Here is a 24,424-nt window from a genome sequence, read left to right as displayed (position 1 = left end):
GTCTTCGATCTTGTAGCTTCCCCAACACGTGGGAAATGAGCTGCTCCCGTGTCCCCTCCGTTTGGGTGCGGAAACGTACCCAAACCGCACCCGACACGGGTACAGTGCCAAAATTGCTGTGTCGGGGTATCATAGGTATTGAATGATTGCATGCCAATAGCTGTTTCTTTTTGCATGTTATATGTTGAAGGCTTAAGGTTTTTTTAGTCAATTTTTTATTATCACAATTGACATGAAGTTGAGGTGATTATCATGAGTCTTAATTTAGTTAGATGTATTTAGATAAACCTAGTACGGACTGAATTTAAACATTAGCCATTCTCATTGCTAATTCTCTAGCATTCGGGTCTGATGTCCATTATGTTATTATTATTTATTAATCATTAATAATTGAAAAATACTCAAAAGTTAATTATCAGGAGGCATTTGAATCTTTTTCTTGTGAGAAACCATTTGAGTAATTTATAGGAGCATTGGATAATAGGACAGTTAAGAAGAGTTACAGTGAAGGGGCGAAAATACAGAAAGCTTCTTCAGATTATCAACTGATTTACTAGTCGATTTGCTATTGGTTGTCCTTTTAAGATTCAAAATTGGATCAAGTTGGTGTTTATTTTCTTTGTATGCAAATCCAATCATAGAGAGACATGGGGATGGATCTGTGAGACTCCAATTCTTCTAACTGATGGGTCCAGTTAAATGTATTTATGTCTAGGTCTATGCCAAATGTTTGTGCTTGGAACATTGGGACCAATCTTGACCATGAAAATGTTAGATTTAATTTTACAAAGTAATGGCATTAGAAAAAATATTGATAAACAATGTTGATGAGGCAAACATTAAAATTTACTGAATTAATAAATATAAAACATAGGGTTATACGATTAAAAATCTTGTGAAGTACTGAGAAATTATAAAACTTTTAGTCGGTAACAATGATAAGGGAAATAGCAAAATTCAATACAGAATAGATATAAAGTTGTTTCGTTTAAGTTACTTGCAACTTTGTGCTGCATTGGTAGATATAGCAATGCCTGTGATTTCATAGCATGTTGTCAAGATACGAAGACTGACAATTGGATATTTTGTACTGAAGTGAGGTGAATGACAAAAAAAATTTGATGTTCGTTTAATTCCAAAAAGTGACATGTTTTTGATAAACTAGTTCAATTTTGTTGGGAAACTCTCACAATTGATGATGCATAGTAATTTGAGAAACATATTCAGAAACAAATATGGGTTTTGAGAAAAGAATGACATAGAATATGAATAATAACAGGACATTTGACTGAGAAACTAGTTAAGAGAGTTTTGTACATATTATGTGCTGCACGAACTATTATTGGTTTTACCCATTGTGAAATTTGGAAGTTAAAATAATGAATTTAAATGGTGATTTGTTTGATAATAAATAAGTCTTAATTAAATATTGGTTGGATAGTTGGAGAGCAATCTAAGCTGTTTTTGAATAATTGGAGACCAAGCTAATCCAAAGTAAACAGGATCATTACAAATAGGACTAAAACATGGGAACTGCAATACCTAGTTTCACCACATCTAAACCAAAAAGTAATCCTGACGCTGTGGTATGGCAGTTGTGTCCAATTCCAGCATGTTTAATTGCTGCAGTCTATATTTAAGAATGAACACTTAGGTACTGTTATTGGTACCGTTTGAGAAGTTGTGAGAAGATACTTAAGCAACTAGTCTTATTTTGTTAGTATTGTTGTGGCTAATATTTAGTTACAATTGCACGCTATTTAAGCATTTGACAGTCAGTTGGTTCTAGATCCTTGCTTAGCGCGTATGTTTTTTGTGTGTAGGAAGAAAAACACCATGTTAGTCTTCATAGTATCTATGACTTGAATTGTGGATGGCGGGGCGCAATAATGGTTATAGTTAATTTTGAAAGAATACAGGGGAGAATTTGACACCAATGCACTGTACATCCTTCTGATTATTTCTAAGAATGAACAGAGGCCTCTTATACAGTCATGCATACCACTGATGGCTCCATATATTTAATTATTGGATTAAAGAAAAATGTCGATATGCAGATTTGAGAGTTCATATTATTATTCTCATTATACTTGTTATAACCAGAAATTCTATTTCTAATATTTTAGATTTTTAGTTTTCTGATATTTGATTTCGTTGCGCAATGGAACACTCATTTAATGTACAGTGACAAAGTCTTGCAACATCCGTAACTTTATTTTCATGCTTTGGCATTTAACACTTCCAGGATGTTTTCCTGTCCAAAGCTACTTATGATATTTGTACACATGAGTGGGTTATTAACTTAAATTTCTTCATCCTGTATGTCTCTATGTCTGAGAACTATCTGTCTTCATGTTTGAAATCCAACTGCTTGACATCATTTCTGAGAACTGAGTACCTGTCTTTGAGTCTGAGATCTATTTGTTTTCAGGTCCAAGACCTACCTGTCTTCATACCTAAGACCCTACTATCTGTCTCCATATCTGACACCTAATTAGCTCAATGTCTGAGACCTAACTGTCTCCATGTTTGAGACCAAAGATGTATGTGATTTGTTGCCTTGATGGTCTTTTTATTACTACTACAAAGCTGAACAACAAGTCCAGGTACATTTTCTAGGTGCAGAAGACAAATTAAAATTGGTTACTCCGTGGTCCACCTCCTTCGATCTCTTCCTCCTTCATCAATCTCATCGAGCTCCTCGAGCTCTTTCTCCTCCTCCTCTTCGTATTATTAAAGTTCTCATGGCTTCCTCTTCTTCTTCCAGAAGGAGGTAAAATTGAACCAGACCCATTTAATATTTCGACTCCTTGCTTCATTCTCTACTTACCCATCTGGGTTTCTTTGTAGCGGGGGAGGTCGAGGTCGCGGCGGCAGCGGCGGCGCTGTCGGGTCTGATCGGATTGATGCGCTTGGAAGACTGCTGTGAGTTTCTCTTTGATTTCTTGGTTTGGGTGCAAATTTTCACAAAACCGCTTTTTCACACTGCGATGATCTGCACAAGTTTCAAAAAAGTTCCACAAATTTGGCGGTAACAAAAAACTTCGCTTGATAAACTCTAGTAATGGTATTTGCTCTGGGATAGAAATTTTCAAATGCTCAGAGGGACGTTGTGAAACTCCCGAAAGTTGAAATTCGTTCGAGTTAAGGATCTGCTTTTGCTGAATTTGACGACTTACGCGAAAGTTCCATTGAGGTCGCATACTATTGAAGAGATTAGAGAGGTCAGTTCTTTGCTACCTCATAATGTTAATGTTATTACTTCTTGTTGTATTATTTGTTTCTCGTTTGATTTTAGGTATATAGTGTATGTTTATGAATATTTTTATTAGTGAACTATGTTGGTCAGGTTATCATAAGAATGCAAATAATTGAAGTTAGAATCGGATGGTTGAACTTCCAATATGAAAATCCACTTCTCGAAGTAACCCGTTGCTCAGTAATTTTCTACAAACTATTACAATCAAGGACTTTTTAAACTTGCATGCATAGTGGTTATTATGGAGTGGTATTTACAGTGCAATAAACAGAAGTGTTTGCAAATCTAAATGCTTCTAAAAGTTTGCAGCTCAACTCAAGATTATGTCCAAAATAAATTGCTGGCACCATTATGCTGATATGTTTTGTCACATCAAATGGCCTTCTAAAACACAAACTGGTTGATACATTTGATTATAAATTTTTTACACAATAATTGTCAATTGAAATTATAACCTAATGACTTTCCTCCCGGATCTTCTCTGGTGCTGCCAACTTGCCAACTTTTATCTTAGCCATTTTTTGCGATCATAAATCTATGCCAAAAGAATTACATAGATTTCCTGTGCTAAGTTGATTAAGATACCAGTTGCTCCTCCATATTGGCACTTTGCACTTAGGCTGTTACTTTTCATCATGTTTAGACGTCATCTGATCACAAGTGTCAATCCTTCATAAACTTTCTGAAGGTGATCTATCATCCTGGAGATGGACATATTCTGGATTTAATTCTGGAAGCAGATAGTACTGGAGGTTTGTTTTACCTTGTAAAATTTAATTAGGAGACACCAACTTACAGTGCTTAGTGTTGATAAGAAATTCCTCACTCAGCGACACACTTCTGGTGAATATTTCATTTCTATAATTTTTATTCTTGTCATTAACATTTCATTATAAAGAGTAATTACAGTGTTTTAAAGGTGATGCACCTTAGTGTCTTAGGCGCTCAGGCGAGGCGATCTTATAACTTAGCGCCTTGCATATTGCCAAGCGATGAACGTTACTAAGGCAAGCGCCTTTTGGTGCCTCAATAGCTTGCCTTAGCACCTCATGACCTTGCCTCGGTGCCTCAGTGTAGGCTGTCTAAAAATCACAATAGATAGCTTATCCCCCATCAAACACCGATGATGGAAGTTACAATCTGACGACTTCCAGAAGGCTACAATTTGAAGACTTTCACGTAGATCGCTGAAGGTTACAATCTGACGACCTTCACGACAACCGATGAGAGCTCTAGTTCAACAACATTCACAATCAACATCGGGAGTTACAATCTGACGACTCTCATATTCTCAAGGAGCCAAGACGAAGATTACAAGACAATGATCTTTGCAACGCTATGACAAAAGAGATTACTTGTTGATAATCTCTCCAAAGCAAGACGCGGAACTCATCACCGCGCTCTAAGACCAAAACACGGAGGTCCTCCCCGTGTATCAACACCAAAACACGGAGGTCCTCCCCGTGTATCAACAACAAAACATGGAGGTACTCCCCGCCAACATCAAAACGCCAGGGTCGAACCCCGCGTTACAACATCAAAACGCCAAGGTCGAACCCGCGTTTACAACATCAAAACGCCAGGGTCGAACCCGCGTTACAACATCAAAACGCCAGGGTCGAACCCGCGTTACAACATCAAAACGCCAGGGTCGAACTCGCGTTATAATGTCAAAACGCCAGGGTCGAACCAGCGTTACAATGTCAAAACGCCAGGGTCGAACCCACGTTACAACATCAAAACGTTGGAGTCGGACCCGCGTTACAACAAGCCAAAACGCGAGTGACCCTCGCGTTCATTGGTGTTCAGCCAACACCCAACCTCGCGTCTCAATTCTAAGAGGCGAAGTTAGGGTCTCGAACGCCGACGTGGGCGTTTGGCTCGTTCAAGCACGAGCTGAACGGTTGCAGGAACCGTTTTTCCTCCATGATCTGAGGAAATCACGCCCACTTAGGAGCAGATTTAGAGGGCGGTTACACCCCTCTCAAACCCATTATGGAGAGAATTAAGGGGGCGGTTACACCCCTTAATTCCCTATAAACAGGGGTAAACTCAACTGAGTTCAAGTCTTTTCTTTTTGGCTGGCTTTTGGAAACGAAGACTGGGCAGCAAAGGAGGGATCTTGGGAGCATTTCTGGAGCTCGGGAGATCTGCAACGAGAGCTTTCATCCTTGGCTTATCAACCGAACTTTCGGTTCAAATCAACTCTTTTTCAAGAGTTAAAACTCGTTCAGAGTTATCAACTCATCCAGAGTTTCAAACTTGCCACGCAAGTTCTCCACAACGTCAAATCGTGAGGAGAAGATCATGTTCCAGTGAAACAAGACGTCGGATCGTCAACGGAGAGCAAACTCAACGCGAGCATTCGAGGGAGGCACTCCATCGCCACCGTGAAGAACCCAGTTTTAAACAAAGGGGAGAACCAAATTCGTTCTCCTCTCTTTTGTAATCGAATTGTAACCGAGATTAAAGAAATACAAGTTAGTTTTCTTTTATTCTCTTTATTGCAATTTTCCCTACGCGTGACGTTCGCCTAAGGCATGTGATGCAAGATGCATGATGTTTGTCTCTAGTTTAGAATTTTGAGGGTGTGAAAGGTGTCCGACAAAGTAAAGTTTGTTTATGTTATTGAATTTCTATATTTCTTTTTTCTTGGTCGATTTTTTGCCTTTTTGTTATAATGTACTTCATTACCTATATCATTTTGAGGACATGCCAAAATTTGAACTTTAAAGTTCAAAGTTTGCTGCTTAATAATCTATGTTAGCAGTACTAGTTAATACTACTATTCAGTATTTGTTACTTACTACTTCATTAAAATGGTTTATAAATTATTAGATTTGTGATTTTGAAAATTTGGCACTGATTAAGTTGTCTTGTTGCTATTTATTGATATTTTCATATTATTTATAATGTCTATGATTGTTTTTGAATATTTATCACCTTGGTTCGATCAGGCGATTGCCTTTCTTGGCACCCTTCGCCTCATGCAACATAGGACCTAATCGCGTTGACCTCGCCTTTTGCTTTTAAAACATCGGGAGTAAAGTTAAATTCTAATTGCACCAACTTACAATGCTTAGCGTCGATAAGAAATTCCTCACTCAGTGGCACTCTTTTGGTGTATATTTCATTTTTATAATTTCATTCTTGCTGCTAACGTTTCATTGTAAGGAGTAAAGTTGAATTCTAATAGATATTCCAAACTGATACTTGAAGATTAAAGGTAGCTCGTAACTGCACTTTTAGCCTTTCTTATAATAATTGTCTGATCATAAATACTTAATTTATGATAAGAAAAATCTATGGATATAGTAAATGTGAATGACATTTGGGTGGCTACATCAACTGAATGGATCCTCATTTAAAGAATAAATAAATAAGAACACACATTTGACGGATTTTTCAGTCAGTTAGCAATTGGGATTTTCTCCTCCTTTTCCTTCCTCCGTCTTGATAGATATAGACGATTGACAACCAGTTGGAAACCTAAACTATACTTTTGAACTATTTCTGGTGATTTTCTTGAAGCCATGGCATGACTCTTGTTTACTAAGCCTTTCCATCGAGTTAATTTCTACTCGGAATGCCCTTTACTTTATGCTAATTTCAACTAATTGTCTGTGTTGTAAATTAAGCAGGCAGTTAGGAAGGATAATAAGCAGCGGTTTAGCCTTTTGGAAGAAAATGGAGTGCTTTTTATTCGTGCGAATCAGGGCCACTCAATAACGGTAAATGTTTTGGCAAGTCGATATGCTGTTTAAGTTCCATAAATTAAGCAAGACTGGTTTGGAATGAAGCTTTCCCACGTGTATGCAAATACATAAGTAAATCTGTGTATCATATTTTATGTTCTTTTTATGAGGTTATAATTTGATGCTATCTTATACTTCATGTGTATGCAGATATATAATAGGTTTCCTCCATAGAGTATAAAGCTTGATAGGAGTTTGACTTGCACTACTATCTGCAGGAATGTTTGACTACGTCTGCTATATAAATTTGTTTGTGGCTGTAATTTGGAATTTGTTAGACTTGACACCCACATCATTGTTATGGTTTCAGAAACCAAGGACTAGAACTTAGTGCTATTTCAGTTTGCCACCATGTTCGTTATTTTCTCTGGGTGCCATTTAAGTTTGTCAACATGTTTTTCATTTTATCCAGAGATTCTTCTCTTACCATAAGTCCATCACATATGATAAACTTATTTATCATATGATTCTCTCTACGAAATATGGAGCTAGGGGTCAATGATGCTGTTTGCTTTCAGGATGTTCTTTTTTCTTTTTCTTGTAGATAGGATTATAGGAAATCACCCGTACATGAAGAGAGCCCTAAGATCAGCTACAATGTTGGCCAACTAAGTGGACTCTACGTTTTAGTATAACTTGTTGGAGATAAACCATGAATATTTTGATTTTAATCACTTACTTTAGAAATAGCTGCATAAATTAAACAGAGTAATCACAGGAGATGACTAGAGAAATTTCAGGATGAAGTTGAAGCATCCAAGTGGTTCCCTATGAGGACGGCCACTATACCTGGTAGTGGAAAACTCCCATAAAAGGTCATCTAATATCATGATCATATGGGGAGTAAGGAGACTGCAACAAATTTCCAACACAAATTTTAAAGTTGGTGATTGCACTGATGTAATACCCCACCCAACCCCCAACCCCCATCCACAAAAGAGGGAAAAAAAGAAAAAAAAAGAAAACAACCACCACCTGTGGCACTGCCAGACACAGTCACATAGAACTTGTAATTTTTCTGTTAAGTATTCTACTAGTTCACACGTGAAGGCTACATGTCAATAGCTTAGGATTGCTCCCAAAGTGTGAAAAGAAAGCTTCAAAGAAATTTGTAAAGTGCTGTGACTGTACTTCGTAAATTCTCTAAGCTAAGTTTTGTGTCACTGAAGTGGCTAGAAGTTAGCTAACTGGTAGCCTGGTAAGATTGAATAAAGTCTATTCTACCTTCTCTAGCAATCGGCCATGACCTCACATACATGCGAATTACGAACTTCAATTCTTTTATCTAGTGAATAGGTCCAGTGATTCCTGCTATGCTTACTGTTTTGACTCTGGGAAGTCAAACGAATGAGATGACTCAGAAACAAGCATAAAACACCCCTGCTGTATATGCAAATAATGCAAATCACACATGCTGACAAGCACATGTATGAGACTGGTGTTTCTTTTTCCTCAAGCGTTTGCATAATAGGCTTAAATCAAGTTACCGAAAATTAACATATGGTATGCTTAGTTTTCTTTTGCTGACCTGAAAACAGTGAAAGTATAAATCAATAAACCTTGGGCTGTTTCCTAACATCTATGTTACGTACCATCAAAACTAAAATTAAATGATCAACTGAAATTCTAAAAAACCAACTAATAATGATTTAACAGGTCCACTATGGAACTTGTGTAAATATTTGGTTTAGACAATGAACCTTGTTTATATATTTCAAAGTTATATACAATTTCACCCAATATATTAAAAAAAATGAATGGTTCCAAAAATGAAAACAGTAGCTAACTGTTTTTGAGTTGTTAAATATACTTTTACATATGACCCAAATAGTTATCCTGTACATTTTAAGAAAAAAAGATCAATCACCATTGGCTAAAGACTTTGTATCTAAACTGTAACTAATGGTCTATTAATTTTGTTATACAATCCAAAAATAAATAAATACACAAATGGAAACTAAGAGTGAACATCTGAAACCCGCTTCTTGAGCTGTATAAGAGGGACTGAATCCGAGCCTTCAGACCTTGGGTTTTTGTATTATTTGATCCCTAGTTGCTCAAAAACTTGTTTCCTACTAGGAGCAACTTCCAGTGGCTTATTTATCTTTTTACGGTTTAGTTTTGTTCATTTTTAATTGTTCCATATTCCTTGTAGACTATAAGCTCCGAGAGCCTATTGAAGCCCATTCTCTCAGCTGATGAAGTACCAGGTAAAATTCTGGAGAAGAAACTTCTTGACGATTTTCCCCCTAAATTTTCAGCACTCATAATGTATATAACAAGCTGCAAAAAAGCTGTAGAAAGGATTATATTTAGTTTCTGTTTTAGAAAAGATTAGATTTAGATTCTGTTTTAGAAAAGATTAGATTTAGTTTCTGTTTTTCAGTTTTAGTTAGGATTCCTTATTTGAAGGGATTCTGTTTCCTTATTTGGTGGACTGGAATGCCGGACACATCTTCTATATATTAGGCTGTGAATATTTCATTAAAAGCAAGAAAAAATACTCAGTTTTTCCTTCATGGTATCAGAGCAAATATCTATGCCCTAGTCATTCTTCTTCATTCATCATTATCTGTCTGCCCCTTTCATCTGGCCATTCTTGTTCTTTACCATGACCAAATACGGCATGACTTTACAGACATCTTCCTCGGAGGTTACTTCCAGATCCGAGGTCAATTCCCTAGTCCCTTCGGTCCCTGATTTTCCCTCGAATATCGTCACAAACCATAAACTCCATGGCCAGAATTATCTCCAATGATCTCAATTTGTATTCGAGGAAAGGATGGACATCTCACCGGCGAGCCTGTGGCTCCGGATACTAAAGATCCCAAACATGGAACCTGGAAGACTGATGATCATCTTGTTATGTCTTGGCTGATAAATTCCATGACCACTGAAGTTGGAGAAAGTTTTCTGCTTCACAAGACAGCCAAGGACATATGGGAGGCTGTACGTGAAACATACTCAAACACGGAAAATACCTCTGAACTGTTTGAGGTTGAGACAAGATTGTATGACCTCAAACAAGGAGATATGAGTGTCACTCAATATTTTAACACCCTCACACGTTGTTGGCTGCAATTAGATCTGTATGAGGCCTATTCCTGGAAATGTGCTGAATATTCTGCTTTGTATAAGCAGATTGTTGAGCAGAAAAGGACTATTCTTCTTGGCCTAAATAAGGATCTAGATGAAGTCAGGGGGAGAGTCATGGGAATCAAGCCCTTTCCTAACCTTAGAGAGGCCTTTGTAGAAGTTAGAAGAGAGGAAAGTAGAAAGAAATTAATGCTGACAGAAAATAAACCTGCAGTGGAAGGCTCGGCTTTGTTCACCCACAATTCCTCTCAACCCAATAGGTCTGGAAAAGGGCGGCCTTGGTGTGACCATTGCAAGAAACTTGGTCATGTCATGGCTACTTGCTGGAAATTACATGACAAACTAACAGATTGGAAGCCATCCCATACTCGGTTTGAGAGAGAAAACCGTGCAAATGCTGCAGTCACCACAAAGAACAATCCTTTCACCAGAGAGCAGATTGAAGCATTGCAGAAAATGCTGAGTCAAGCATCGAGTTCCGGACAACCATCTCAAGCACCTGCCGAACCACACACTAGTCTCCTTGCACACCAAAGTATCTTATCCTATGCCCATATTGTCCAAAATAAATCCTCAAAGCCATGGATAATCGACTCATGAGCCTCAGATCACATGACTAGAGACATCAACCTACTCAAAAATTACTGGCCATGCACTAGCAGTTCTGGAGTCCGAATAGCTAATGGCTCTTTATCACCAGTGGCAGGAATCAGATCAGTTCAATTGACAAAGGACATTCTGCTTTCTTCTGTCCTTTATGTTCCCAACTTGAACTGTAGTTTAATTTCCATCAGTCAACTTACTCGTGACCTCAATTGCGTGACTAAGTTTTATTCCAATCTTTGTGATTTTCAGGCAGTGGATTTGGGGAAGGTGATTGACAGGGCTGAGATGCATAGTGGTCTGTATTTGCTCAAAGAAAATAATCTCCTTGGTAGACAAGTTCAATCGTCAGGTTTTGGTCCTACATCAAATTCAGTCAAGTGTGTTCTAAATTATGTGTCTGTTTCCAATTCAGTTTCAATTGAAAGTCAAGTTATGTTATGGCATTTTTGCCTTGGTTATGTAGAGAAGTTGTTTCCCCATTTATTCATCAATAAAAGTTCGAATGTTTATCAATGTGAAATTTGTCAACTTGCAAAGCATACTAGAAATATATATTCCAGTTTACAATACAAACCCTCACATCCATTCTTTGTCATTCATAGTGATATTTGGGGACCCTCACGTATCAAAAATATTAATGGGGCTAAGTGGTTTGTTACATTCATAGATGACCACACAAGAACTACTTGGACCTTTCTCATGAAAGAAAAATCAGAAACATCCACAATATTTCAATCCTTTCACTCCATGATTTCTACCCAATTTCAAAGCAAGATCCAAATTCTTAAGACTGATAATGCCAGGGATTATTTTTATTCTATTATTGGTTCTTATCTCTCCAAACATGATATCATTCACATCAGTTCTTGTGTTGACACCCCACAACAAAATGGGGTGGCAGAAAGAAAAAATAGACACTTACTAGAAGTTGCCCGTGCCACCATGCTCACCAACAGTGTTCCTAAATATTTCTGGCGGGAAGCCATCCTTACTGCCACCTACCTCATCAATATTATGCCTAGTCGAGTCCTAAAATTCCAAACCCTTCGTCAGATACTTCTTAATGCCTATCCCCATATCTGCTCTTTTTCTTCTGACCTACCACTCAAAAGTCTTTGGTTGTTCCTCCTTTGTTCACATTCACCAACATTAATGCACCAAACTTGATCCAAGATCCCTTAAGTGTATCTTTATTGGTTACTCCCCCAACCAGAAAGGATACAAGTGTTACTCTCCAATCACTCGAAGAGTATACAACACCATGGATGTGACATTCTTTGAAAATCAATCATATTTTTCCAAATCTGACATTCAAGGGGAGAACTCAAGAGAATATCAGATTTGGGATCCTCTTCCAGACACCAATGATATGTCTACTCAACCAAAATTTGTCCCTATCATTGAAACTGTCCCAGAAACACCAGTCACTGCTTCTGTGCCTAAAACAGCCCCACTTGACTCAAATCAGCCATAACTTGACACTTAGCCATAACTTGGCACTCACAATCCTGAAACAGTTCCAACTGTGCCTATTCCTGTGCCTGAAACAACCCCACTTGACTCAAATCAGCCACAACTTGACACTCACAATCCTGAACTACGTGTCTATAGAAGGAGAAGACCTACTGAGCATATACAGGACATCGAACTCAGGATTCTCAATCATTGGAACCGGGTCCTCCTGCACCTGACAATCATGATGGTATGGAATCCTTATCATATGATGCTCATGCTCCTATGATTGATGATTTGAATCAGCCCATTGCTCGCAGGAAAGGTGTTAGGGGGTGCATTGGTCATCCCATTGAGAAGTATGTAGCCTATGGAAAATTGCTTCCTCCATACAGGGCTTTTGTTTCCACTCTTGACAACGTGCATGTGCCTAATTCAATACAAGAAGCTCTAAGAATTCCAGCATGGAAGAAGGCAGTGGAAGAGGAGATTCTGGCTCTAGAAAGGAACAATACATGGACTCTAGTTAAACTACCACAGGGCAAGAATCCAGTTGGCTGTAAGTGGATGTTCACAGTGAAATACAAGGGAGATGGCAGTGTTGAAAAATTCAAAGTTAGACTTATAGCCAAAGGTTTCACACAATCATATGAGATTGACTACCAGGAGACATTTGCTCTCAAAGTTAGACTTATAGCCAAAGGTTTCACACAATCATATGAGATTGACTACCAGGAGACATTTGCTCTCGTTGCCAAACTCAACATAGTTTGCGTTTTACTCTCTCTTGTAGTGAATCAAGATTGGCCTCTATACCAACTTGATGTAAAGAATGTCTTTTTTAATGGAGATCTAAAGAAGAAGTCTATATGACTATCCGTCAAGAATGGAAACCAGTTCAAACAGCAGGTTAGTGTGCAAGCTGAAGAAGTCCTTGTATGGTTTGAAACAGTTTCCACAAGCTTGGTTTGACAGGTTTGCTAAGACAGTGACTGCTAATGGGTATCACCAGTGTCAGGCTGATCACACTTTGTTCGTCAAAAGCAAACCAAGAGGAAAGATTGCTATTCTCATAGTATATGTTGATGATATCATTCTGACAGGAGATGATTCACAGGAAATTCTCAGTCTCAAAAATATGTTGGCTACAGAGTTTGAAATCAAGGACCTTGGGACCTTAAGGTATTTTCTAGGCATGGAAGTGGCTCGGTCTAAAGAAGGAATTGTCATATCCCAAAGAAAATACATCCTAGATTTACTAAGTGAAACAGGTCTACTTGTGGACCCTAATAAGAAGCTGAATAGGAGTGGAGACAGCAGTCTCGTGGATAAAGGAAGATACCAAAGACTTGTTGGTAAGCTTATCTATCTGTCTCATACTAGACCTGACATTGCATACTCAGTCAGTGTAGTAAGCCAACACATGAATGATCCAAATGAGGATCATATGGAAGCAGTAAATCGAGTAAATCGAATCTTAAGGTACCTGGAGATGACTCCAGGGAATGGTCTACTATTCATAAAGTCTGAAAAAACGAAAAGTAGAAATATACACTGATGCTAGCTGGGCAGGAGAATTAACAGACAGAAGATCAACTACTGGTTATTGCTCATATGTTTGGGGTAATCTTGTCACATGGAGAAGCAAAAAGCGAGCTGTTGTCTCTCGTAGCAGTGCAGAGTCAGAGTATCGTGCTTTGGCGTTGGGAATATGTGAAAGAATGTGGCTTCAAAGGCTTTTAAGAGAACTCAAGGTTCAAACACAGGATACAGTGAAGATGTTTAGTGAGAGCCAACCTGCTATTAGCATAGCCAAAAATCTTGTTCATCATAACAGGACAAAACATATTGAGATCAACAAACACTTCATCTCAAAGAAGGTCAACAACGGAATTGTTCACTCAGTTATGTTCCAACAAGACAGCAGATTGCTGATGTTCTCACCAAAGCACTTCCAAGAGCTGTTTTTGATGAATTGAACTTCAAGCTTGGTTTGTATAACATATACTACCCAGCTTGAGGGGGAGTGTAGAAAGGATTAGATTTAGTTTTTGTTTTAGAAAAGATTAAATTTAGATTCTGTTTTAGAAAAGATTAGATTTAGTTTCTGTTTTCCAGTTTTAGTTAGGATTCCTTATTTGAAGGAATTCTGTTTCCTTATTTGGTGGGCTGGAATGCCGGCCACATCTTTTATAAATTAGGCTGTAAATATTTCATTAAAAGTAAGAAAAAATACTCAGTTTTTCCTTCAAAAGCTAATGGCCTTATACTACAGTTTGTGTGCATGGAACCTATAAGAAGAACTTGGAATCAATCTTGCAATCGGGACTAAAGCGGATGTCAAGATTACACGTTCATTTCTCTAGTGGCTCGCCTGCAGATGGCGAAGTAATTAGCGGTATGTTCTCCATAATTTATTATCACTTTACGGTTGTAATTTCTTTTTACCTTCATGAGTTAAAATTCTGATATCTACTGTAAAGTAAGTTAATCCTGCATGACAATTATGGGTAAAATTTGAAAAGCTAAATTAATTTAGAAAGACAGATTTAAATCTTGCCTTCATCATTCACCCTTCTAAAATAATCATACAAAACTACATTATTTTAGAATGCTTAGGGTGGCATTACACTGAAATAAAGCTTTGACATATGCACAGAAAAGAGAAGTACAACAAAAGGACACACATGTTTAGTTAAGATATCGTAAATTACAACATTCATCTTTTCTTCCTTCCATCTTCAACGTCCCAAAAGATAAACCTCACTAATCATTTTCTGGATTTTATTCAAAAAATCTTTTCCATTTGGTGCTTGAGGCCGATGGTAAGTGCTTGTCATAGCATTCCTACATATGAGTCCTCCTGGCTTCCTTTTGAGTAGAACGTTAAACTGCATGATGATGATGATCCGGTCTCTCTGAAATTGTTTCATCCAGTTCAAAGAACTCATTTCAGTGTTATCCTTATACCAGACACCTATGAAGCACGGATACGCATAACATGAAGCCGTGTTGTGTCGTGTCCGTGTCGGACACACGTGTCGAACACACGTATCCTATGTATTTTTTAGGATTTGCCTTGTGTCGACGTGTCGGATGGCCGTGTCGGATCCGTGTCCGTGCTACATAGCCAGACACAGATGTCAAGTGTTAGAAGTTTTTTCAAAGTGTCTGACATAGTAACTATTGAATGTGATGGAATGGGGATGCAGTGTGTCTGTGTGTATAAGTTATTGGATATGAGCTGCTACCTCTTTAACCAAGTAAGCTGTTAAAAGAGAATGGTAGCGTTGAGTATTGTTTGGTTGTAACCGAACAAAGATCGAACCGTCTGACTTTTAGCGGTTCGGTGCAGTTTGAATACTGGCTTAGGTTTCATTTAAGCTGTAGTAAACTCACTCCGGACCAAATTGACCGACCTCACTTAAGGATTCACGTTAATACTTCACTCATTCTAATCCTTTGTGTGTCCCACCTACTATACCCATTCAAAGTCTCACCGTTACACCATTGCCAAGTCCGTAAGCCTACTCAATGCATAATATGAAGTCTCACGGTAAAACATCATTTCAAACTAATTTCAAGTTGTCCCTTTCATCAAAAAAGAAAGAAAAAGGAAAATTGTAAGCTGTCTCCAAAAAATCAACTGAATAATAGAGAGAGAAGCTCGCCTTCAACCTTCTTGCCAAATATCAATAACAAACCGATCATCATAGCTTATTCCTCAATCACCTTTTGGTTCTTTTTCAACCTCTAACTTATTTAATCTCCAATCTATCTTTTTATCTTGTATTTACCATGACAATGGGGTCTATGCTTAATGGATTGCAAGAGTCTATTGTTGCAAGTTGCTTCATGGTGGTGGAGCAAAAACTGACTTAACCGAACCGAAACCGCTTGGCTCGTTTTTGTTCAGTTTGTCCGATGGTTCGGTTTAGATTCGGTTTGATTCAAGATGGTCAAAACCGGCCGAACCGACCGTATGCTCTCCCCTAGAGTGTCGTGATATCCACTAGTTCGAGTATGACTAGTAGGATGCGCTTTGCCGCCGGCCTATATCTGGGTAGATAATTTAGCAACATGAACCGTCTAAACAAATTTTTCCTATGCACACGTGTGGGTATATATATGTATATGGAAAAGTGGGTATGTTGTGGCTACTCATTTTTTTGATGAGCTGCTGAGAGATAGATTAGTGGTAATGATCATCCTGCTAATCACATGTCATTGACATCTCTTGGTTGCTCATTTTGTTAAATTAGGTGACATTTCATAACTAGTATGCCCACAAGCACACATTAACATACACATGCAACCATGTACACATGCACATATGACACATGCATACGCAAGCACACCCACCTCACACCCATCCACATGCAAGGGCACATGCACACGCATTCACGTGACGCCCGCACACAGACACAAGAAGTGTGCACGCACACCCCACCTACCCGCCCACACGCGCGCAAGCACGTGCACACCTGCGTGTGACATACAACTTTTTCTCTCGCCAAGTTAGCGCTTACATTAGCGCCACGTCAACCAGGCTCTAGAATGTTAATGTATATTCTTGAATATTCTTGTATATTCATGCATAAGAGATATTTGTATAGAATCTCAAGAGGATTAATCTTGATCATTGGATGTATAAAATTTTCGAGAAGAGAAATCCGGGCCATTTATGTAAACGGGAGCCTCTCTTATGTAAAGAGACCAAAGGGGAGCTCATTTGTATCCAAACAAGCTTGAGTAATAGAAATCTCAAGTTCCCTCTAAAGTTCTCTAGTGTTCTTGTGTGCTTTGTTTGGTAGGCTAGGCTTAGCCATTCTAGTGAGCCAAGAGTAACTAAGTGTCGCACAGGAAGGCTAGCTTGTGAGATAAAAAAAGGCGCTGTGACGCACGCACGCACATCAAAGTGCATGATATGTTATGGAACACAGCGTACAAAAGTGCATGATATGTTGGAAAACACACCATTCAGTACTGTGCAATTCATTAGAAATTGAATGATTCATGGTATATAACATACCAAAGTGGATGATATGTTAGAAATTGAATATTCACTCCGTTCATATTGATCAAAACAACTTCTTAAATATGAAATTTTTTAACTTTTAGTTTATGAATTATGAGATTATTTATCTTGAGAAAAAATGATTTGGCCACCATTTGATGCACTAGTAAAAGGTCATATGAGTTGCATGGTTTGATTTTTAATAACGTAATAGCATGAAGATATATGGAATGAAGCAGCTTATCCAACTTTTCATATATCATGCATTTTAGCAAGTTGGAATTAACTAGTTTCTTAGTCATATCATGAGAATATTAAAGACTCAAAAATGTATATACACGTGTCAGTATGTAGAATATGCATCTAAATATCCTATGCAAATAGAAGATCTGCACCATCAAACATGACCTGAATTATCTGAAACTCCTGTAAACGAAGGTCGAGTATTTCTTTTGTTTATTTCTTGTCCATCAAGTGAGATCAAAATTGATGGTCTACGTAGCTAGTGGGGTAGTTTTACCGTCTAAAATATTTTGACTCCAACAAAATCTGGTATAAAAGTACTTTTTGCACTGTCTAGATCAAGATTAAGCGATTGAATTGTCAATCTCGAAGCTTTATCTTTATCCAACGTGCTATTTTAAACCATTCATTGTATTACATACTTTTTAGAAGTCAGGTGATAAAGTTCAATTTAATTATTGAAAAGGAAAGGAAAGAACTGGTGAGAGTTACTTCAATGTTCTCCGTCTGTTATGGATGAATCTCCTTTGCAGCGAGTGTGCATCAGAGCCTTCACTACATATATACTGTTGTTATATGTTCCTGATATTCTTAGGTTCAAATCTAAGAATTTTCTTGAAACTCTCAATTCATAAATTGCAATTTGTTGATGACAGTCAAGAAGTTTTTCTTTTACAATGTATAATAGATTTTTTTCCTCGTGAAGGCATGCGACGGGATGTCAATATTTTAATTTTCTTGGATGTGAAAAAGGCATTAGAAGGTATATAACTTAACCTTGATTGTTGTTTCATATTTTAGGGTAATAACCTTGATTGTTGTTTCATATTTTAGGGTAATAAAATAAATATTATCCTAATGCAATCTAATAATTATGCTTCTCAGATGGAATGAAGCTTTATGTTTCAGATAACAAAGTTATCTTGACCGAGGGCTTTGATGGTGTAGTTCCAGTCAAATACTTTGAGAAGATTGAAACATGGCCAAAAAGAGAGCAGATACAATTCTAAGTCAGGTGGTGGTTGTTCTATTAAATTAGTAATCAGCTTGATATTCTGTTCTATTTAAATTGAAATACTGTATTCTGTGCCTCTATGATTGCAGAAGTATGAATGTATGTAAATTTTGCTCAGGAATAACATTTTGAATCCAGAAAGTTTTTGAATTTGGTTTCAGAGAGAAAAGTTAGAAAATAGGAAATTCTGATGGCAATGTCAGCATATATTACCTGTAGATATTACTTTCTTCTGTATCTGAATAACTATTATGTTTTGATACACACACTCTCTCTCTCACTCATCAAGTATCTCAGACATGCACTGTTTCTATCTATATACATATTTGTAGAAAAGCTATATTGTGGGCTTTTTTTTCTTTTCCATTTGTACCCTCTTTATGCACTATGTACATTGTTTTAAATATCCTCGACATGGCCTGATATATCTCCTGATTTATCCTTTTACAAGGCTTGTCGCAGTGGTTTGTAAATATCTTTTATTGCTTTTAAGCTATTTTTGGGTGATATATTCCCGATATGTTCGATATCTCAGTTGATATGTTGATTTATTGCTTTTAAGCTATTTTTGGGTGATATATTCCCGATATGTTCGATATCTCAGTTGATATGTTGACTGATACATCCTTTTATTTGGCTTGTCACAAAATAATATACCGTGTTTGGCAATTTTAGGGTTGAGATATCATGACTTTGCCATTATATCAAATGACATTTTGGCTGAAAAAATTAGATGAAATGTTGTAATGCTGGTTTGTACTTTTGTTTGTTTTACAAGTTGATTAGTGATCCTAAACATATATTATTTTCATTTTTTATGCTATTTGTACTTTTGTTTGTTTTACAAGTTGATTAGTGATCCTAAACATATATTATTTTCATTTTTTATGCTTAGATTTCATTAAGTATGTTGATTTTAGAGTATTGTACTATATATGCAAATATCTGTTATGTCATTCCTTAGATTTCATTAAGTATGTTGATTTTAGAGTATTGTACTATATATGCAAATATCTGTTATGTCATTCCAATATTTACCACATATTTCTAGTATTTAGCTGATATTCGCAATCCGATATAAATTTTGGTTATTTGATATTTTCCCGATATCCTATATTTAAAACCTTGACTATATATCCAGAGAAGGGTAATTTAGGGAAGGTTTAAAATGAGGGTTATGTTGAGGATTTTTTTTTGAATAAAAAGAAAATGAGAGAAATTTAGGGAAAACAAATGGGAAAAGTTTTGGGAAAAATAAGTGAATACTAATATTTCTTAATTTTTATATTAAAATAAAAGAATTTGAATTCTACAAGTTATACTTTAAAATTTGAAAATCTTACACTAAAGTTTAATATTGATAAACATAAACACATCGATAACAGCCTAAGCTTTTGATGGAAAAAATTGTATATATAATTTAGTGTAGGCCAAGAAATAACCCTTCAAAATATAGAAAGTTCTTTAAATTACACATTTGAAAAGGTCAATCTTTGCATATATATAGTAAATAAAGAGGGTTATTTTAGGAAGGGTTATCATAGTAAAGATATTTACTTTGATATCACATAGTAAATAAAGAGGGTTATTTTTGGACCCAAATTTCCTAAAATAACCCTCTTTACTTACTATTGTTGTGTGAGAAAACATGTGCGTTGCAAGTGCACAACTAGGTTAAAATATAGAAAAATGTCAAACCATAAGGAGGGGTTTTTAAAATTTTTTAAATTAGAAATTTTCCTTCTGAGAAGTTATTTGAAAAGAGGGGTTTTTTTTTATGGAAAAGTGTTGAAAAGGGTATTTTAGATTTTTGATAAAGAAAAGAAAATAGAAATAGAAAGAGAGAGCAGAGAGAATAGAAATGTAAATAAAAAAAGAGAAAATTAAAAAAATGAAATAAAAGGAAAAATAAGAGAAAAAGGGGAAAGAAAATGAAGAGATAGAAGAACTAGAAAGACATTAAATAAAATAAAAATAAAAATTAAATAAAAGATGACAACTGACAAATCTTAGGAATAAAAGAGAGAAAGGGCTAGAGTATTAAACTAGGAAATTAGAATAAATTCCACTAGATAACTATTTATTAGATCTAGAAATTATATTTTTTAAATTCATTTTTAGAATTAAAAAACATAACCTATCAATCTAATTGAAAAAAAAACATAGCTTATCAAGATAGATTCTAAAAATAAAATTGAACTTTATGCATGGATAGTCAACTGAAAATAATAATCCTAGAATACTAATAAGATAGATTATCAAACCACTTAAAGAAAGTATAACCTATCAAATTAAAATATTCTATCAATTATTATCTTAATTGATTAATCTCTACATAAATAATTAAGGCATAAAAGAGAGCAAATTTAATTCTAATTCTAATAAATAAGTTATACTAGTTTCTTTTTTATCCTAATTATCTCAAGAATTTTAGCAATATATTTTATTAAATCCTAAATTAAACAAGCAAATCAAAGTGTGAATTAAATCTAAAATATTTTCTAAGCATGCAATTCTAATTGAGCAATAAAATTTTAAAAACTAAAAGAAACTCACATTGCAAGGAGTTGGCGCTTTGTGTAGACCAAAGGAAAATTTTCTCGTCTTCATCAATACAAGAAAAGAAGAAGAATTTGAAGAGAAAAAAAATAATTTTTATTTTTATTGCAAAACTAAAGTTTTACAATATTGGCGGACCTTCTCTAAGAGTAGTCCTCCTATCCCCCAAAAAAGAATATAAATATTTCACATCTCTCACCCTCACTCTTTACCCATATTTATAGATTATATAAATTAATATGAGCCATTGGATTAACCTTGTACCCAAGAAACAATTTTATGCCAAGCGATGTAAGCTAGAAAATTTTGCACCAAATTTTAGGATATTTACAGTTCTGCCACTCGTTCACTAAAATGACTATATCTTGAGTCCAACAATTCCGATTTGACTCAAACTTAATTTATTGGATACATAATTGAAAGACGGACAATATTATATGATCTCAGATAGATCAAATAAAATTATCGTGCACATTTCCACTTAAAACATGTTACAACACCTTTAACGATGAGTTATCGTGGTCACTTTGCTCTAATTTTTCTTGGGCTTTATTTAGGCTTCATTGAGCTTCAATTAGGATTAGGTACCTTCATTTGTGCTTTTATTTGTTTCCTTCATTTTTTTTCTACAAAATAGGATAAATTAATCATTTATTTGCATGAAACTTATTTGACATAGGTGTAATAAAAATACAATAAAACAAGATAACATCAGAGATTGACATGTTTTAATGGGTAATACAAAGAACTTTCTGTATTTAAATGGAAGGGCTATTCATTGGCCTGCCACTAATTATATATACAGTTTATTTCCTTCAAAAATTTTGCCTGTTATTATGTGTTTATATTTATCAATATTAAACTTTGGTGTAAAATTTTCAGAATTTAAAGTATAATTTGTAGAATTCAAATTTCTTTTCTTAATAGAATTTGTAATACAGGAGATTAGTATACACTTACTTTAGCCAAAAACTCTGGATTAAATCACTTATTTTTATCTTGGAAATACTCAAAATTATGAAATATAGCAACTGATTATGTAATTAGCTAATTTCGAGTGTTATAGAAAAATAAAGCTGCTGTGGAGAGGGGATGGAGGCTGCGGTTATTATAGAGTAGCATGAGATAGTGATTACGCAGAGTGGAGATACTTAGATGATAAAGTAGTTGCTTGATTAGCACAAATTTTATGCTTGGTAGTGAGATGTCTCATTCTCATTCACTCTCCAACCTGTGTGAATACGGTCTCCGTTTGAATGAGTGGATGAGAATAAACCACCATACTACTAAGCACAAAAACTTGTGCTATGGTAACATAGTTCCTCCATATTGCTCTCTCTCTCTCTCTCTCTCTCTCTCTCTCTCTCTCTCTCACACACACACAGTGTGTGTGTGTGTGTGTGTGTGTGTGTACACGCATGGAAGCGCCGCCTGCGCGCGTTCGCACACACACACACACATATAATGATGATTTCTTAGCTTTGGGTATTAGGCGTGTCTCTCTAAACAGTAAATCAAGAATATTTTCTGTTTGAATCAAGAAAGTTCTCGGCAAGCATACATTACGACTGTGAGTGGAGGCTCGTGATTCTCCACCACCAAAACTTGATAAGTGTAAAGCATGATAAATCAAGAAAGAGAAACCAAGAAAGAGATTAGATGTCTGTGTGTATCAAGTCATGAATAACTTGCTTTGATATTTGACAAGATGTTTCGTTTGCTTTGGAAACCTAGTCGGAGAGGGTACCCACAAAGATGGATGTTCTCTATGGATTGAGTTATTCGGGCCTAGTGCATGGCATATCATGTATAACTAAGTAATGAAAAAGTTCATGTGGCTTAATTAGTGAGAGAGAATTTGACATCTTATAGTCAATGAGCAGCACAAGGTTGTGTTTGAGTGCCAGTGCCAGATGAGTTTGTGCACATAAACCAAGTCAAATAAGAATTTAAGTAACGTTCTTAGCGAGTGCACCAAACACACATTATCCCATGAGAGTTTTTACTAAATAAGATTAAGTAAAATCTAAGAATAGTTAGATGCACACACTACCTTTACATCATACCCAAGGATCTACGTGCATTTTCGTTTTGTGGTTTCTGTTGTTATTACATATTTGATTTTTCTAGTTTTGTTTATAATCTAAAGTTTGAGATGCATGTTTATTATCCATGAAGGAAATAAAGTGATATAGTTATATTACTTTTCTTATGTTTATACGTGCTATGCATTCATGGTACACGTTACATGTGCACAAACCACTTCGTTCATTTTACTAATTGCTAGACGACTTTCTAATCATCTTAATTTTCACACTAGTGGTGAATCCGAACATGGCATCTTTGCTTCTAGGCACCCTAGATTCTACTGACCTTCAGTAGATGAGGTTCCACTGACCAGCTTGTCAGTCAGCTCATCCAGTGTCTATCCCAGTTTCTCGGTTATCAGTTTCTACTATCATGTGGGCTATATTTATTATTCCTGTTGCTATATAGTATGATGTCTCTGGGTTTTTCAATTGTTACTCTAGACTTGTATGATTGAGAAACCTTGCTATCATTTTACTGCTAGGATAACAGATATGAGCCTTGTGATATCCTTTTATGTTGTGTTGTTCAGTTATTTGAGGGACTTGTTGATTATTTTTGTTGAGTACTCTTTGCTTCCGCAGAGTATTTGTACTATATACTTGCTTTTGATGTATATCAGTTTTCCTACATTTGTGATTATGTATAATTCTATGAATTTGTTATGGTTATGATGGTTGAGATGAATGTATCGATCTTTCTAACAAGCTTAAGTATATGCTTTTGGGTGGTGTGTTTGACCCGACTGCATATGCTGCCTAGCCTAGTGACGTGCCCGTCATATGATTCCAAACATGGGGTGAGGTAAGAAGGGCTTGTTAAATTTTCCAAGTTGTGCATAACTTCAAGTTAAACTTTCTCATTCTTTTACCTGAAATATTTTCTGAATAATGTGTTTCCAACTTTTTATATCAAACATGACCATGAGATTAGTTTGTGAAATATAGGTAAGTGATGAAATCAGTGTCATGTATGATATCCTTTATAGTTAGTATTATTACATAATAATTGTAGGCAGTTAAAAATTACAAAACTCTTATCAAAGTGCATTTTAGTCATTCAGAGGGCGAACCAAAGATTCTAAGCCTAGCGAACCAAGATTAAACATCTCGGGTGTGACATTGCCCGATGAGAAAAATTTGTGTGGCTATCTAAATTCCTCTTCAATCTGAGTCAGAAAGACGAAATCACCTCAAACCCCACGTGGATCAAAAAACTGCACGATTGTGTAGGGGTCAGAATAACCATGGCTGGTCGGACGGACACCCATCATGGGTCAAGACATCGAAATCCTTGCATAAAGAGTGTTGGATCTTCCCCATAAGACACCAGAT

The 24,424-nt window shown here is 36.2% G+C and overlaps 2 protein-coding genes across 5 annotated transcripts in view; both read left to right on the top strand.

Moving 5' to 3' along the window:
- The window catches only part of LOC109845308 (40S ribosomal protein S13-like), a 5,392-nt gene extending 2,466 nt beyond the window's left edge, over positions 1-2,926 (top strand). Inside the window, exons 5-7 of one of the 4 annotated variants that reach the window (XR_002248288.1) lie at positions 2,432-2,543; positions 2,620-2,773; positions 2,851-2,926. The gene's annotated coding sequence lies outside the window, so the exon portion shown is untranslated. Of the gene's footprint in view, positions 1-2,431; positions 2,544-2,606; positions 2,774-2,850 lie in introns of all 4 variants that reach the window. The other 3 variants (XR_002248289.1, XR_002248290.1, XR_002248287.1) reach the window with 3 other exon arrangements.
- Positions 2,745-18,727, top strand: LOC109846315 (putative tRNA 2'-phosphotransferase). Its single transcript, XM_020415540.1, has 9 exons — positions 2,745-2,773; positions 2,851-2,925; positions 3,016-3,031; positions 3,129-3,224; positions 6,901-6,990; positions 9,170-9,224; positions 14,444-14,566; positions 18,135-18,191; positions 18,314-18,727. The coding sequence occupies exons 1-9, from the start codon at positions 2,745-2,747 to the stop codon at positions 18,436-18,438; spliced, it is 666 nt and encodes a 221-aa protein (XP_020271129.1). The 3' UTR covers positions 18,439-18,727.

This window comes from Asparagus officinalis, chromosome 6 (assembly GCF_001876935.1).
Source record: "Asparagus officinalis chromosome 6, Aspof.V1, whole genome shotgun sequence".
Lineage (NCBI taxonomy): Eukaryota > Viridiplantae > Streptophyta > Magnoliopsida > Asparagales > Asparagaceae > Asparagus > Asparagus officinalis.
The sequence above is the reverse complement of the archived record's forward strand: the minus strand, read 5'-3'. Positions and strand labels throughout refer to the sequence as shown.